Source organism: Ornithorhynchus anatinus, chromosome 11 (genome assembly GCF_004115215.2).
Source record: "Ornithorhynchus anatinus isolate Pmale09 chromosome 11, mOrnAna1.pri.v4, whole genome shotgun sequence".
Taxonomy (NCBI): domain Eukaryota; kingdom Metazoa; phylum Chordata; class Mammalia; order Monotremata; family Ornithorhynchidae; genus Ornithorhynchus; species Ornithorhynchus anatinus.
This window is the reverse complement of record NC_041738.1, coordinates 28,892,085-28,909,255: the sequence shown is the minus strand read 5'-3', so window position 1 is coordinate 28,909,255 and position 17,171 is coordinate 28,892,085. Positions and strand designations below refer to the sequence as shown.

At 43.1% G+C, this 17,171-nt stretch overlaps 1 protein-coding gene across 3 annotated transcripts in view; it reads left to right on the top strand.

The window, feature by feature from the left end:
* Positions 1 to 11,139, top strand: part of TSHZ3 (teashirt zinc finger homeobox 3) — a 75,644-nt gene extending 64,505 nt beyond the window's left edge. For all 3 annotated transcript variants that reach the window (XM_029075054.2, XM_029075051.2, XM_029075052.1), the window contains exon 3: positions 6,381 to 11,139. In XM_029075054.2, the coding sequence (XP_028930887.1) occupies positions 6,381 to 9,586 (3,206 nt within the window). In that variant the 3' untranslated portion in view covers positions 9,587 to 11,139. The remainder of the gene's footprint in view (positions 1 to 6,380) is intronic.
* The last annotated feature ends 6,032 nt before the right edge of the window (positions 11,140 to 17,171 follow it).

Sequence of the window (17,171 nt, the reverse complement as noted above, 5' to 3'; positions counted from 1 at the left end):
GAATGACCATTAGCTTCAGTGGGAGGGTTGTTTTTTTTTTTTTCTTGCCTCTCCATCCAGCTGGCAGGATCAAGTTCACCGGGCCTGTTTCTCATCAGGTAACCAGCCCCACTGAGCTAACTTCAGCACGGGATTCCCTTTGAAGTCTGGGGAAGTCTGTTGTTCTGGGCTCAGCTCAGATCTGCAGGTCCCACTGAGACATGAACCAGCCCTCCCTCCCCACAAACCCTTGGTGTGATTGTTCATTTGATACATAGATGCCATAGGCTTGCCCTCCCCGCCCCCCCCCCCCAGCACCCCTCTTCTTTCACCTTAATTTTCCATAGTGGCTTGTTATGTATTTCAGTGTCTTCAGAAGCAAAGCTTCCTTTCATTCAATTGGGGGTTTTTTTTGGTTTTTTTTTTTTTTTTTTGAGAGATGAGGAAGCCAGCACACTTCCCTTTTAGAAAACACTGTCTTGAAAGGACCAGGAGAGAGAGAGTTCTGAGATGAATATGGCTAGCAGCAGAATAGTTTGGTTCATAGGCCCCCAAATTGCTTTCAAGTGAGTTTAAAAATCAATGTCTGCGATCATTGTTTTTCCAACTGTATCATCACCCCCATCCACTACTTCCACACATTGGAGCAGATGGGGCAGTTTGGATAGACCCGATGCCTTGCATTTTCAAAGGCAACACTAAATGCCCTTCCTTGTAATTTTATCAGGAGCTACCCTATAGTTGAGAGGCCTGATTTTCCTTTCTCCTTTCTCTCTTCAGAAAGCCACTCAGTCTCCTTAATCCCTGATTCTTTGAGGTGGCCAAAGTTTTCGCGATAGGAGGACCTCTAAGAGAAGGAAGGAGAATGTGAAATTTATGCTAGCAAAACACTTTTCAGGAAGTTTTGGGAGAATGGAAAATGAGGGTTGTAATTGCTGTGTTCTGTCACTGAGCTACTTACAACTGCAATGGCTAAAATGAACATTCTAGTTGATTTTTTAAGTTGACTTTTGAAGTCAGGAATGGTGGTGTTCTCTCCCTCTCTCTCGCACTCACATATACCCTCATACCCACTTATAAACATATACATCCTAATATTATAGATACATCGTTTTCAGTCATGATAACTTTGGCAATTTTCACTAGTGCAGAAAGGATCCATAACTCTGTTACAAAGGTAATTCCCATTTGTACTGCAATTGATTCATGATATCCCGGTTTACCATTATGTGTTTATGTGAAATGTGTTAATTTTTGTTTTTTCCTACTGGCCCAAGTAAGTTGATTATAATAAATATTAATAAAGGAATCGTCTTTTCTCAATCCCTGTCATCACCATCAGTGGTATTTATTGAGAATTTATCGTGTGCAGAGCACTGTACTAACCACTTGGGAGAGTACAATACAACGGTTGGGAGGCACTTCCTCTGTTCACGATGGGCTTACAAGTCTTTCTAGGTAGAGTGTAAGGTTTGTTTCTTCGTCCTCTAAGAGTCCTCGCTTTTCCGTAGCGGTTGTTTCCCAGAATTCATTTCCTGGAATTTGCCACTGGATGGTGACAGTCATGCGGTCATTTGTGTCAGGTTCCCCAAGGAAGTCACCAACTCCCCACGGAAGACCTGAATTTGAAAGTTGACTGAGCTAATATTTTGTGTTTTGGGTGGACTAAGAGCTATTGAGAAGGTAGAGCTTTGCCTCAGAAGAGTTGACTTCTAAGGCAGCATATCATTTGCATCTACCTCCCTCTCTTTGGGTTTAGTTTTACTTATTTGACTTTTAAGATGGAGGATTTGGGGAAAGTTTTGAAGGAGGGTTGAACTCAGCAGATTGAAAGTTTTAGGAGTTTTTTTCATGGAAAATGGTTGAAGAAATCATTTTTCATGTCTGCTCTCTCCCAATTTCTTCGCTTATCCAGCCATCTTCAAGTGCATTCTTAGACGATGAATATAAAGCATTAAAGAGTTCTTTTGCCATCCTGCTGTCTCAAGCATTTATTTTTCATTTTGGGAAATAAACATATCGAAACCAGGACTTCTACAGAATGAAGCAAATATCGGCACTTCAGTGGAGGCCCCACTACTTCGAGAAGGACTTGAACAATTGAGCAAGTTGGGATAAATGAAATAAATGCCACCCCAATCAATTCCTACTTGCTCGTCTTTTCTCGTTCCTCTTTCTTTTGCATATTTTTGCAGCTGTTGATTTATTTTGAATGGGAGTTTTCTCTCTCGCAGCCCAGCTGCTTCTTCCACTGGGTCTTGCAGTAAAGGTGCAAACTTTACTTATTAAAAGCCGTGCTAATGCATTATTTAAGGTGGAAAACTTTAGTTTGGGACTCAGCTAGGCTATGCCACGCTTAGAGTGAAGGTGCTCTCGGCAATGTGGTAGCCTCCAGAAATACAGTGTTAGTTCCTTTCCAATCCTCAGGACTAGGGTTTTGGCTTAAAGGACTAAATCGAAGCATAAGCTCTGTACTCTTGTGGTTCTCACTAAATGCTTATGGCTAAGACTGCTGAACTTGGCTTGGATTTGAACCCATGAGCTCTGACTCCCGAGCCCATGCTCTTTCCACTGAGCCACGAAGCTGACCCCATCACAGGCACTCAAATTTTTCTCCAGGGAAATAGATGCAGATGCTTTCTGTAGAATGCAAACTCCTTGTGGGCAGGGATCATGCCTACCAACTCTGTCGTAGTTTCCCAAATGCTTAGTACAGTGCTCTGCACACGGTAAGCACTCCAGTAAGGATCACTGATTGATTCCTGGGTTAAAGAAAGCCGAAAATGGGCAAGGACGTGCATTTCTGGCAAAATGGCGCTAATGCTCCCCTGATACCCTTCCCTGACTTTTTCCAGCCAGAGTTTGAAGCAAGAAAGAAGGGGATGGATCCTTCATAAACTTTTATCACTGGAATCAAGACTGATTCCTTGAGTTGTTCTTTGGACTGAAGATACCACTGCAGAGCTTGTGGAGAGTCAGATAGCAGGGAAAAGCGTTTGATAATAAGTTTTGTAAAACATCATGGTTTTTATGCAAACCCTCCATTTTGATGAAATAGTTGTCAGTTATTTCTTTGTCCATTTGACTTTGGCTGTGGTAATACTGAAACAAAAAACAAGGAATAGAGACTTTATAAACAGTGCCTTCTTCCTCCAAGACTCCTATGAAAATGTAAGATTTGGCCTTCATTTGAATCTTCCTGTAACCTTCCACAAGCTAGTGTGGGAGAAATAACTCACCTCATTACGTTTTGCTAAACTCAGTGAATGTTTGCTGAAATGGAGCTGGTTTCAGGAAACCTCGAAGCACACATTACAAATGTTTGGCAGAGCTTTTCTTGCAACATTGCATGTCTCATTTACTCCCTTAGTGGGGTGGGGGAGGGCGGGTTGGATTTTTCATTTTTAAAAATTCACGCCACTTTGAGCTTTGAATTGTTCTTCATTTACTGATCATTGATAGTCCATTGCTTGTGTCAGCCATTATTTTCCAATTCTCCTGCTACTGGGTCCTTGCTGCACTCTTATCTATCATGGATAGTTAATTCCATTTAAAGTTGGGATCAAGTGTGACTTGGGGTAAATAATAAAAAGCCAACGATGCGGGATCACTAAAAAATAGAGGATCTAAGCTCGTGGGGAGTCGAATGGCATGGAAAGGGGTTTGATGGTAGGCTTGTAAAAGACAAGATTAGTTACACAAACCCTCGACTGTGGTGAAGGAGTTGGCAATCATTTGTCATTTTTAAGGGTAATAGTATTAAGTGCTTACCATATGCCAAACACTGTGCTAAGTGCTGGAGTATGTCTACGATAATCAGGTCATACACAGTCATTATCCCACACACTGAGACAGTATTTAAATGAAAAACAATTAATAGAAGCATCCAATGTGTTGAGCTTTTCTTCCAAATGCTGGATTTCATACTGCTAAAACTCAGCCCACCCTGTTCTAATTCTGTTTTGTTGAGGATTAAATGAGAGGAACGTTGTGTGTGAGTGTGATCTAGACCAAACTATAGGTATTCCAATTATAGAATTGTGTGGCTTCTGTTGGCTTCATACTGATTCTGCCTTAACTATTTGAAGAGCAGGTATGGGGGGTCTGTTACAGCAGATTTCCAGAAGTTGCTATGAAGCATAGCTATTTCAAGGATAGGAACAGGAGAGTATTGGGTTTTTCAGTGTATTTTTAATTCGTGTAATCTTCTAAATTTGAGAGACTCTGTAAAGACTTGTTTTTTTGCAGGCAGTTTCCCCTTTATATTAATTTCCATTGGCCATAGAGAAGGTACACTTTCTTGACCTTTCATTTTTTCCACAAATGTGAATTTCATCATTTAGCATTAACAAGACGACCTGGATAGAATTCCTTCCAGATCCCTGGTCCCCTAACTTTTGGTAATATCGAAGCCATTTTGTGGCGCAAAAGATACTTTCAAAATGTCTTTGGTCTTACCCTGAACGGATACGTCGAGGCACCGTTGGGTCTCATGCCTTCCTCCTGTTCCCTACTTCTTTGCAAATCCCTCTCTCCCTACAATCCCAGGTAAAATAATATGTGATCCAGGGTCATTTTAAGAACATTGACTTGATGGAAAAACTCTGACGAGACAGTACGAGTTGTTCTCAGATTATGCCAAGATGTCTTTTTAATGGAGGGCGAATGAGGCAAAAAAGTCAAGGGCGGTGAAAGCCAGGAGAGAAAGTGGGTTAACATTTTCAGCAAAAATTTTAATTGGTGAACCATCTTATGGATTCCAGAGGTGGAATTGCTTTTATAGAAATCTCTTCCTGTGTGCAGGACAGGTTTTGTGTCTGTTACTCAATTGTACTCTCCCAAGCACTTAGTACAATCAATCGATTGCATTTATTGAGCACTTGAGGAGTGCTCGGGAGAGTACAATGCAACAGAGTTGGGAAGCACATTCCTTGCCCACAAGGTGCTTACATAGTACAATGCTTTGCCCATAACAGATGCTTGAAAAATTTCATTTTTTAAAATTTTTGCTAATTTATAGCTTGTAATCCCACAGTCTAAATTTTTTTCCTCTTCTGGAGTGCCAGTTTTCTAAAAGAACCTTGCAAGTACATTGCCCATTTTACCAGCCCACCCCAAATGCTTTACTTGCCTATTTCTTCCCTCATGAGGTTCCCCAGGCAGTTAAGTACCCCCACTACTCATTTAGCATAAGTGATTTCTCTGCAGAGTGAGTGGCTGTTTTCAAGGTTCATCTAGATGGCTGCATTCATATTCAAATCTTGCTTCTTAAGGATAATCCCAATCCATCACCAAGTATGTGTGGGGGGAGCCTCCGTTTGCTCAATCAGTGTGGTCCCTGAAAAAATATCTTTGGACACTTTCTCCTATAAATGAATGTCTGATAGGTGAAATTTGTGCAGCCTACAGCTAAGGAAAACTAACACAGAACCGGCTATCCTGTTCAGAAAGAGTATGTTAGATTTACATCACCAGTTGCATTACTTTAAAAAGACAGGGTCCCTGTTGGGTGCCTGTGTAGCTTATGCTGAGTAAATATTGACAAAGTAGTCTAAAGAGCAAACACTTTGACATTTGTAAGGTCCACTGGAAGGTCTTGTATATATTTATTCAGGAAGAATGAGTGCAGCATACCAATTTTCTTCATCTTGCTCCTGACATCATTCCACTTGGCTTTTTTGCCGGTGAGAAGGCGAGTAGGTTCCATTGTACGGGTTCTTCGGTTACACACTTAAACAACTCTGCTCAAATTTCTGTTAGAAAGTTATTATGAGCTTTCATGTCACCTGCTTTTCCAGGAAGGGGTAAAAAAAAATAAAAAGGAAAAATCTTGTTTTTAATTTACTGTAATTGATGTACTTTTTGTACTTCGTGAAAATTTTATTGATGTTTTTGTACTTTATATTTATTAAAGATTGAGTCTAAAAATGTAATGAGTAAAAAATGCTTGCTTAATTTAAATTGTGAATCTGTCTGTTAAGAAATGCATTAGGGGTAGGAGAAGCATAAGACATATTAATTGACAGACAGGAACTGCTGTCTCTGAGGTTGATACAAGTAATTTATTACTTTAGAAATGAATGCCACCTCCAGAATGTGCTTCATTAATTTCAAATTTAGTTTTAATTTCAAGCTGTTGCCCCTTGAGAAGAATAAGGTGGCAAATTATGTTTGAAGAGCAGATTTTTTTTTTCCTCTGAAGAAACACCATTTTAACTGTTTCATTTTATAAATACGTTCTCCACTCTGGCTGCTCTGCTCTGTCACTGGGGTGGAGGGTAAAGTATAGTAAGCAAGGTCAGCAGTCACTAATGCTCATGTCTCTCTCTCTCTCTCTCTCTCTCTCTCTCTTTCTCCTTTTCTTTTTTTCCATTCCCTGGTTTCCTTCCCGTCTTCCGTAGCCTACGTTTCCGACGAACTGAAAGCCGCAGCCTTGGTGGACGAAGACATGGACCCCGAGGAGGGTGCGGCTGATGGGGAGCCCTCGGCGAAGTACGTGTGTCCGGAAAAAGACTACAGTAAGAACTGCCAGAGCTCCCAGAACTCTCCTGCCGCTGAGTTTTCCAGTCACGAAATGGACAGCGAGTCTCACATCAGCGAGACCAGTGACCGGATGGCCGACTTTGAGAGCGGCTCCATCAAAAATGAGGAGGAGAGCAAAGAGGTTACGATCCCGCTGGAGGACTCAGCCGTTTCTGATAGCTTAGAACAGATGAAAGCCGTCTATAACAATTTCCTCTCCAACTCGTACTGGTCCAACCTGAACCTGAACCTGCACCAGGCCACGTCGGAGAAGAACAACGGCAGCAGCAGCAGTAGCAGCAGCAGCAGCAGCAGTTGTGGGAGCGGGAGCTTTGACTGGCACCAGAGCGCCATGGCAAAGACGCTTCAGCAAGTGTCTCAGACCCGGATCCTCCCCGAACCCAGTCTTTTTAGCACGGTTCAGCTCTACAGGCAGAGCAGTAAGCTTTACGGCTCCATCTTCACCGGAGCCAGTAAGTTCCGCTGTAAAGACTGCAGTGCGGCCTACGATACTTTAGTAGAATTGACGGTGCACATGAACGAGACAGGACACTACCGAGACGACAACCACGAAACCGATAACAATAACCCAAAAAGGTGGTCGAAGCCCCGGAAGCGGTCTCTGCTGGAAATGGAAGGCAAGGAAGACGCTCAGAAAGTATTAAAGTGCATGTACTGTGGGCATTCATTTGAGTCCCTGCAGGACTTGAGTGTTCACATGATCAAAACAAAACACTACCAAAAAGTGCCTCTGAAGGAACCCGTCACTCCCGTTGCCACGAAAATCATCCCTGCCACCAGGAAGAAAGCATCACTGGAACTGGAGCTCCCCAGCTCCCCCGACTCCACCGGCGGCACCCCCAAAGGCACGATGTCCGAGTCGAATGACGTGCTCCAAAAGAACTCCAACCCCTACATCACACCAAATAACCGCTACGGCCACCAGAACGGGGCCAGCTACGCCTGGCACTTCGAGGCCCGGAAATCCCAGATCCTCAAGTGCATGGAGTGCGGGAGCTCCCACGACACCCTGCAGGAGCTCACGGCCCACATGATGGTCACTGGCCATTTTATCAAGGTCACCAACTCTGCCATGAAGAAGGGAAAGCCCATCATCGAGGCCCCCGTCACGCCCACCATCACGGCGCTGCTGGACGAGAAGGTCCAGTCCGTGCCGCTGGCGGCCACGACCTTCACGTCCCCCTCCAACACACCCGCTAGCGTTTCGCCGAAGCTGAACGTGGAGGTCAAGAAGGAGGTGGAGAAGGAGAGGGGGGCCACGGACGAGAAGGCTAAAGACAAGGAGAAGCCGGGCGACGAGGAGGAGAAATATGACATCTCCTCTAAGTACCATTATCTGACAGAAAATGACCTAGAAGAGAGTCCCAAGGGAGGGTTAGACATCTTAAAGTCGCTAGAAAACACAGTCACTTCGGCTATCAACAAAGCCCAGAATGGCACCCCGAGCTGGGGGGGCTACCCGAGTATTCACGCTGCCTACCAGCTCCCAAACATGATGAAGCTGTCTCTGGGCTCAGCGGGGAAGAGCACACCCTTAAAACCCATGTTCGGCAATGCCGAGATCGTGTCCCCAACCAAGAACCAGACCTTAGTGTCGCCCCCCAGCAGCCAAACGTCTCCGATGCCCAAGACCAACTTTCACGCCATGGAAGAGTTGGTCAAGAAGGTCACCGAGAAAGTAGCCAAGGTGGAAGAGAAGATGAAGGAGCCCGAAGGGAAGCTCTCGCCACTGAAGCGGGCCACGCCTTCCCCTTGCAGCAGCGAGGTGAGTGAACCCATCAAGATGGAGGCGTCCAGTGAGGGCGGGGGCAAGAGTCAGCAGAACAGCCCCGGCCCCCAGAGGGATGGCTGCAAGGAGAGCCCCCCGGGGGAGCCAGTGGAGAACGGCAAAGAGCCGGCCAAGCCGATGGCGGGCGGCCTGAGCAGCAGCAGCAGCACGGCCATCATCACGGACCACCCGCCCGAGCAGCCTTTTGTGAACCCGCTGAGCGCCCTCCAGTCGGTCATGAACATCCACCTGGGCAAGGCGGCCAAGCCCTCCCTGCCCGCCCTGGACCCCATGAGCATGCTTTTCAAAATGAGCAACAGCCTGGCAGAGAAGGCCGCGGTGGCCACCCCGCCCCTGCAGGCCAAGAAGGCCGACCCCCTGGACCGCTACTTCTACCACGTCAACAATGACCAGCCCATCGACTTGACGAAAGGGAAGAGTGACAAGAACTGCTCGCTGGGTTCAGTGCTCCTGTCGCCCACCACGACGTCTCCCGCCTCCTCTTCCTCCGCGGTGACGACGGCCAAGACCTCCGCGGTCGTGTCGTTCATGTCCAACTCGCCGCTGCGCGAGAATGCCCTGTCGGACATTTCCGACATGCTGAAGAACCTGACGGAGAGTCACACGTCGAAATCCTCCACGCCCTCTAGCATCTCCGAGAAGTCCGACATTGACGGTACCACGATAGAGGAACCGGAGGAGACGACGCCGGCCCAGAAGAGGAAGGGCCGTCAGTCCAACTGGAACCCTCAGCACTTGCTCATCTTGCAGGCCCAGTTTGCGGCCAGCCTCCGGCAGACGTCGGATGGGAAGTACATCATGTCGGACCTGAGCCCCCAGGAACGGATGCATATCTCCAGGTTCACCGGACTCTCGATGACCACCATCAGCCACTGGCTGGCCAACGTGAAATACCAGCTTCGAAGGACAGGGGGAACAAAGTTCCTCAAAAACCTGGACACCGGGCACCCGGTGTTCTTTTGTAACGACTGTGCTTCTCAGATCCGGACTCCTTCTACGTACATCAGTCACCTCGAGTCCCATCTAGGTTTCAGGTTAAGAGACTTGTCCAAATTGTCCAACGAACAGATTAACAACCAGATAGCACAAACCAAGTCGCCCTCAGAAAAACTGGTGACATCATCTCCGGAGGAAGAGCTGGGAACATCCTACCAATGTAAACTGTGCAATCGGACCTTTGCGAGCAAGCATGCTGTTAAGCTTCATCTTAGCAAAACACACGGAAAATCGCCAGAGGACCACCTCCTGTATGTTTCAGAGTTAGAGAAGCAGTAGCGTTTGCTTTTGATTAAAATAACTGTAATTTGCTTTGAGGAAAACTGTCAGAGACGCCTTAAAGCTACTGTTTAGTTCTTGGCACATGTCCTTATTTTAACTGCAGAGAATCACTCTGGGCTGAACTGTTTTGTATAACTGTACAGTGTTTAATAGAGGTGCATAATCAGCTGTTGTTACTGGTAAAATATGAAGGTTAAAATGCAGTGGTAAGTGTTTGGAACTTTGTGTAAATTGGATTTAGTTGTGGGCATCCCTCCGATGCATCAAGCTGCATGCATTAACAGACAGTTTAATTAAGCATTTATAACTAAATCTGGTGCACTTTCTCCAAGGGGCCCAAGTGTGCTGGGACTTCTCACCCTTTAATCTTTAGCCCTCTGAGTACTTTGAAGCACTTTTGCATTAATTTGGTTAAAAAAAAAGTGTATGGAACTCTGGATTTTTTTTTTTTAAATCCTAACCAGTTTAGTTCTAATTAATGATATGAACCTCCATTTATGCAGGTCTACAGGGGTATAACATACCTTGAAATTTAAAAGAATATTATTTTCACATTGAAACATAGATGTATATATTGTATAGATTTCAGACTCTTATGAAAAATGTGATTGTGGTTAAATGAACTTTTTGTTCCTTCTGCATTTATAGCAACAGTGTTTTATGTACCTGCTATGCTCCAGGCATAAGCCGTGCCTATGTATAGTGTATATTTCATTTTTTTAGGTCTGGTTTTTTTTTTACATTCAAACCTTGTAAATTATGCAAAGGATACCACAGATATCATTTATAAAGTATTCAGAAACATTATTCTTAAAGCAAAGTATGATTGTTTTGCTATACAGTACATCTATATTGATAGAGGTTCATGTTTAAATTATACATATTTATTAGCAGCACATTATCATTTGTTTCAAACAGTCTGTCTAACAGAAGCCACGGACTGCCTCCCTGGTGCCCATCCTAACTACTTTGCACAATATGCTTTTTCAAAGTATTTATTAGAAATAAAAAAATCAAAATAAACTCAGTGCTCAAAGGGTTAAGTCTATTTGAAAAGGAAAAAAAAAACTTGTACTGTATTTCCTAAACATTGATAAAGCCTTTAAAATGTTTGTACTGTAATACTTTGCTTAAAAGTTATGAGGCATTCTGTGATACAACCTCTTTTACTTATTTATAAGCGCTCTTGGTTGTTATTTCATATTGTAGAATGCCTTTTTATTTCAATTGGTAACTTTCTGTTTTGTTCTGCCTAATTATTCTCCCAAGATTCCATACTGCAGCTTTATCTTTAGGCATATGAAAGGTAACCCGTGGTTACCAGCACACTAAGTGATTCTGTTCGTCTCCATTTTTGGCAGTTAATTTGCAGAAGTAACTGACAGCTGACACCATATGAGAATCTATGTATAAAATATTGGCATGTAAACAGCACAGACTCTGTAACGCACTCTGTGCCCTGTTTTGTTGTTGACAATGAAGCACCATTATATGACTCTTCATATAACCTTTTTTTCTACTGCAGCATTAAAATTGTCTTTTTGCTATAATTTTGTGTTGCGTTCACAATTATGTCTGAAATGTGCTACGACTAACGAGCACATTAAAATTAAATTGTATGCTATCTGTTTATGACTGAAGCTTGAGTAGGTTTCTGTGTCTGCCAGGTGCTGGCAGTCAAAAGCTGTACATAAATCACCGGAGTTTTAGTGAACTTTGGCATTTAAAGAGCAAGATAGCACTTATTCAAAGGCTGCATTAACAGAATTTCCCCCAGAAAAAAAAAAAGAGATAAATGGATGCTCCAGCTCCTCTCTCAACATCAGGTGAGTGTTACTCCAAAGAAGAGACTCTCTAAGCCACTGGGATTCCAAGCCGGTAGTTTTGCTGAGTACGAGATTGCAGCCCAGTTCAGACCTTGATGCTTAAACATCCCCCTCTAGGATGCAGTGAATCAGAACTGCAAATGGCTGGAGATTCCGTAGTGATAGGATATTCCAGCACACAGGCACAGTACATTTTGGGGAATGGGATTCTTTTCCCCCATCAACTCCTGATTTTCCATTTACCAGGAATAGACAGCCTAGTTTGAGTACCTGAAACTTTCTGCTTTCAAAGCTTCTCCACTTTAGCCCCCATCTGCCTGAGTACCCAATCAAAAATGGATGGGAAGAGGAAGGGAAAATGAATTTGCATGCAAAAGAAAAAAAAAAGCAGCATTTATATGATAATGGACAAGCTTTTATTAGCTCGAGCAAATCATACCATCAAAACACTGAAAACATAATTTAAATCTGTAAAATACCTTTATTACTCTCTATAAAGTACTACTTTTCCAGGTTAGGCAGAGTTATAGGCTAGAAATGCCTTTATACCATGAAATCTGATATTACATACAAAAGGGAATTTATTTCCTCCGGCTAATATAGTAACTCTTGGCTGTTCAAAAAGGTACACTTTTAATTGAAAGGGTTAAATTAAGACCCTTTTGAAAAATGTTCAGCCTCATTCTCTTTTCTCTCCCCTCCCACCCCTTTTTATCCAGTTATGTATGTCTAAAAAGTGTTTACAATTCAAAAATTCTGAACAGCACCTTACTGGAGTTTAAAACTGATCTTGGGCACACAGTCCTATTAGTTTAACATTAGTGAGCAAACGTGGTTCCCTCACTTTCACTGTTGATTCCCGAAAAGAGGCTCTCCATTTTGGTGAACGAGGGTAGTGGCCTCCCTTAATGAGGGTAGTGGCCTCCCTGATTGTGTTTGGAGCAAAATGGACATCAGTCTCCCCTCTCTCCCATGCCTTTCCCCTTTGCCTATTTCTTCTCCCCCAGAAGTCCAGCAGGATTGGACAGTCACCTCCAGAAAGTAATCCCATCTTTCAGGGACAGGTTCTATGGCTGGATAGTGGACTTGCCCATTTTTTCTCGCCTCTGTGAAGATGCTGTTACTCTCCGGTGCAGCTGGGATCTGTGCCTCCAAGGAGCCCAGATTTCCACTCTTGAAGTTTTCACAGATCAAATATAGCATCGTTTATTAGAATCTGAAGTCCTGAGTTTAACAGATTAAACTGACAACACTTACATCTTAAAGGCAGCCCATTTGGCTTATGAAGAGATGGGGATTTGTGCAGCTGACTGCTGTGTACCTCCTCCTTTCCGATTTCGGAGAAAATTGAACATGCTTTCTCTCTGAATTTTTATTTTTCCAAGCTGAAATTGTGGCACAGGCATGTGAACCCCGGGTGGGGGATAAACGTAACAGGAGTGAAAGAACAAAATCACAAGGACTGAAGAACAGGTTGTGAACTTAGATAGGCATTTCCCAAACTAGTGGAGGTGATCAGCAAGCGAATCTCACATTTGAAGAAATGGGGAAAGCCCCCGAGTGGAGGGCTAGTTGAGACTAACACATAAATTCCAGCCCCGTCCGCTCTAAGGGAACGAAAGTCTGCCTGTGGTTTCCATCTGATCATTTAGGTTGTCATTTCAAGCTGAAACCCAGGTGCGATTTACACATTAAGAAGAACTTGGAGAACCAGTGGTTGGTTAACATTCTCCCCTCCACATCATAATATGTATATTCGTGGGGCACCCATCTACCAACCTGGATGAGTTGGCACATTTTCCCTGGCGGATAGATGTGGAGATAAAAATGCAAGCTCCAAATTACATTTTAAGTTTCTAATTTTCCATTGTGCTCATTATTCTAACTTCGACATAAATATAGATTTCCGGGAAGGAACAAAACATTTAAATGAAGAGGCTTTAAATGAGACTGGAAAGAAAGAGCAAGGGAGGGAGGGAGGAAGAGGGAGAGAAGGGAAGGAGGCTCATGGCTCTAAATCACAGGTGTATAAAGGTGACCCTGACCTAACCCCACCCAAGTAGTGGCTTGTTGCAGTCTACTGTATATCTTCCAGCCATCACATTTACGCAGTATCTTAAAATAACATTTGTGATAAATGTGCAATTTAACTAATTTATGGTGCTATGATGTGCTCAGGGCTACATGCAAGATGAAAATCTTAAATGGAGCTTGAACAGTTCACTTCACAACAAGAAATCAATATGCCAGATCTTAGAGAGCTATTCACTGGAGTCAACATTTAGCAAAAAAATCTCAGTGATGTATCTTTTTAAGTTTTAGGTAGCAAGAATTCTACAATTAACTGAAACCTCGCAAGGAAGTTGGAGGGGGTGATTAGGATGAGAATCCACCATCTTTATTATACTTTCTTTGGGTGAGAAATACTGGGGGTCCTTATTCTCATTCTCCAGGGGCTTTCCTAGGCTTGGGGCTGGACCATTTTGCCCTATTCAAAAACTTGCTGTGCTCAGTGTTGGTATTGTCTTTTACTTATGGATGCTCTCTGGCTCTTCAGTCAGGAAACAGATTATTCTTTAACATCAAAAACAGTTATCTGCCACCAGAAGACACTGGCCACGCTAAGATAATGTGCAGTGCAAAGGTGGTAAGAAAACATCTAAAACGAAAGCGGGTCTTTAAAGTCGGTACAGCTTCGGAGGGAACTCCATTTCTGTTGCAATCGAACATTAATGAAGTAAGTCGATGTGGGAGAGAGGAAAATGAACCGATAGGTAGCAAGGCTACATTTAATAAATTTGATATTAAAATCTTGTCTCCAGAGAGATGTTTAAGTTACCCAGGAAAAAGAAAATCAAACTTTTCAAATTATTTGTTTTCAAATTCGTTCAAGTAGTTTTCTTATTGGAATAATGCCATAGCAGTTTATCGTAGTGACTATTTAGAAGAGCTAAAATAATGCACTTTGTAATAGAGGAGGCAATCACATCCCAAGAACTCCATAGCCCAGCTTTTAATAAACGCTCTAACTTTAAAAAAAAAAAAAGGTAGCTCCTAGGCTTTCAGCTAATGGTAAAATTACCATTTTCTTTCCACTGGCTAGGTATAATTTGGGGAATAGAACCACTAACCTTTATCTTCCCAGATAATTTTTAGTAAGCATATGTATCCAGCGTGGCTGAAGGAAACCAGTTCATCTCTTGGGATTCAATTCCTGGTTATACTGGTGGCCTTCAGTTGACCTAGGGAAATAACTCGACAATTCTCTTTTAATCATATCTTCATATAAAAAGTATTTAGAAAGGGGGCTTGCTGTCTTTTGCAAACTACCAGTAAGTGGCTTTATCTCATGTAAGGTAAAATAAAAAAAAGCTCCTAAGGTCATTTTAATGGAACACAGAGTGGTAAACATCATTCTCATTTTGGGGGATTCCATGGGATGAAATCACAAATTGTGTGTGTATCTCTCAGAATGTACTGTGTATAAAACCAGTCAGTAGGAAAGCATATTTCCAGCTCTTGGTGCACAGCAGTAATTAAAACCAAGTATTCACTTTGAGAAAGGTCACTCACATTTATTACACTTCGGTGAGTGATTTTACACAAACCTTTTCCGTAAACCAGCCGAGGTTCTGTTTTGAAGAGCATGTACCGTTTTGGTTTGACCAGCCTAAAACGCTTTTAGGAGAGAACTAAGAAAGCATCCAGTTCAGACACGTGAATGACTATGTCCTCCCCGGCAGAATCTCACAGGCAGAGCAACCCTTGTTCTTCTGGATCATGCAAGGTGTGCTGAAACATTCCACAACAAAAAAGTGCTTCTTGCTCTGTAATCTTTTTGGCTGGATCATAGGGTGGAAGGCACGTGGCCAGGGTGGTATCATTCAGTGCACTGGAGCAGTAAATTGCTAAATAATACCCTAATGGTCACCAAGAGTTGATGCATGGCCCAAAGTGCTTTCCTTCCACCCTGGGGCTAACGTAGTCTTTGTACAAAAGTCCCACTGTCCATTTGTGAAGTCACTTTGAGGTAACAAGGTTCTATGTCTGCTCCAGAGTTTCAGTTCTGTGAGAACTGGGAGTTTATAGATGTTTAGTGAGTGTCATGGAGGAAGCAGAAGGTTATTATTAGTGGTAAGCTCAAGAGCCATAAAGACACAAGCTTTCTCAAAATATACACAGTGTATAAACCTACTCTGTCTTAAACAGGTAGTCATGAGGAGCTGGGTGTTTATTTGCAAATCCCGCAGCTTCACATTCACTCAATGAGGAGCATTCCTGCTCTGAAACTTGAAGACAACTTGTTGTTTGCCAGTCACTGCCCCCTCAAATGCACAAGTTCTGAGAGTCCCATCACAGCAAGAGCCATGAACACTAGGCTTCCCTGTAGAGCGAAATGGATGAAGCACTTTTACTTTAACCTTAGTATAAATTAACAATGGAAAATATTTCTTTATTAAGCTTCAACATATCACATCCATTTTTTTTTTCCACAGCAGGATACCAGGGACACATTTATAGCCATCATAATTGTGAGTTAGTGACCTTTCTAGCCAAGTGAAATGAAATTACTTGAAAATGAAATTCTTTTTAATTGGAGGATTTTCAAAAAAAAAAAAGTAGGCCTGTTTTTTAACATGGATTGAAGAGAAATTGTTCTGTAAATGTAGTTTGTGCAGCTTTAAAGTCACGGAGAGACCGCGGAAACAGGAGCAAAAGAGAAGTGGGGGGGGGGGTGAGGGAGAATGAGGTAGGTGTGTCAGGAAGGAGAGTCATTTTTTAGCTTTTTTTTCTAAACTGGAGGTACAGTCGCCGCAGTTCCGCCTCAGTGACCATGAAACCGAGTCGGCAAAAGCTGAAGGACTCAGCTCCTGAAAGCCTCATCAGGACTTGTCATCGCTCTAATGAATATCATTTAAATTGCTTTGTATATTGGTGGAGTTTGGATGTCGATTTAATTTGTGCATGTGTTTGAGTTCTTCTGCTTGGCTAGGCTAACAGAGAGCAACAGCCTAATGAAAAGTGAGTTGGTGACAGTGTGATGAGTCCCAACCCAATCAAATGTGTTTGAAGGGCTGTTTTGACAGGGCTCTTAAAAGTAGATCTGAGAAAAAGAGGGTGGAGTGGGCTAGTTTTGTGCAGTTGCTTCAGGCTCACAAAGCAGCTTCTCTGGGCTCAGGAGATTTCACCTAAAATCTCCCACTGGTGAGAACACTACGAGTAATTCCCACGGTCACTGCTTGGAGAAGATTCAGAGTCCGGGGCTATCCTAGGCGAGAGTGGCTTTGGAAATATTTTCTGGTTAAAGATCGGTGATGCTAAAACATCAGTAATTGGACCCTTGTATTGGTTGGGACAAAGGAGTGTCAGTGGTTGTGCCCATCCCCTTGGCTGGGACAGTTATTCTGTTTATTTGGCAAGTGTAGATGGCCCAACTTCTTCACAACAAGGGAAAATTCCACTCCCTCCAGTTACCGGAAACTGGTCAACAGCCTTTGGGGCAGTTTCCCCATTAGTACTTGCCCCTCTGGATGAAGTTCGAAGCATGTAGTGCAGGAGGTCAGTAGATCTGGGGTTCTGAAATACACACAGTTTTCTTCTACAGTAAGAACTTCATTCCTAAATTGCTCCTATGATTTTGAAAAGAGAAATATGCCACTGAAATCTATCGCATTTATTGAGCACTTATTCTGTGCAGAGCATTCATTGTCATATTTATTGAGTACTTACTGTGTGCAAAGCACTGTACTAAGCGC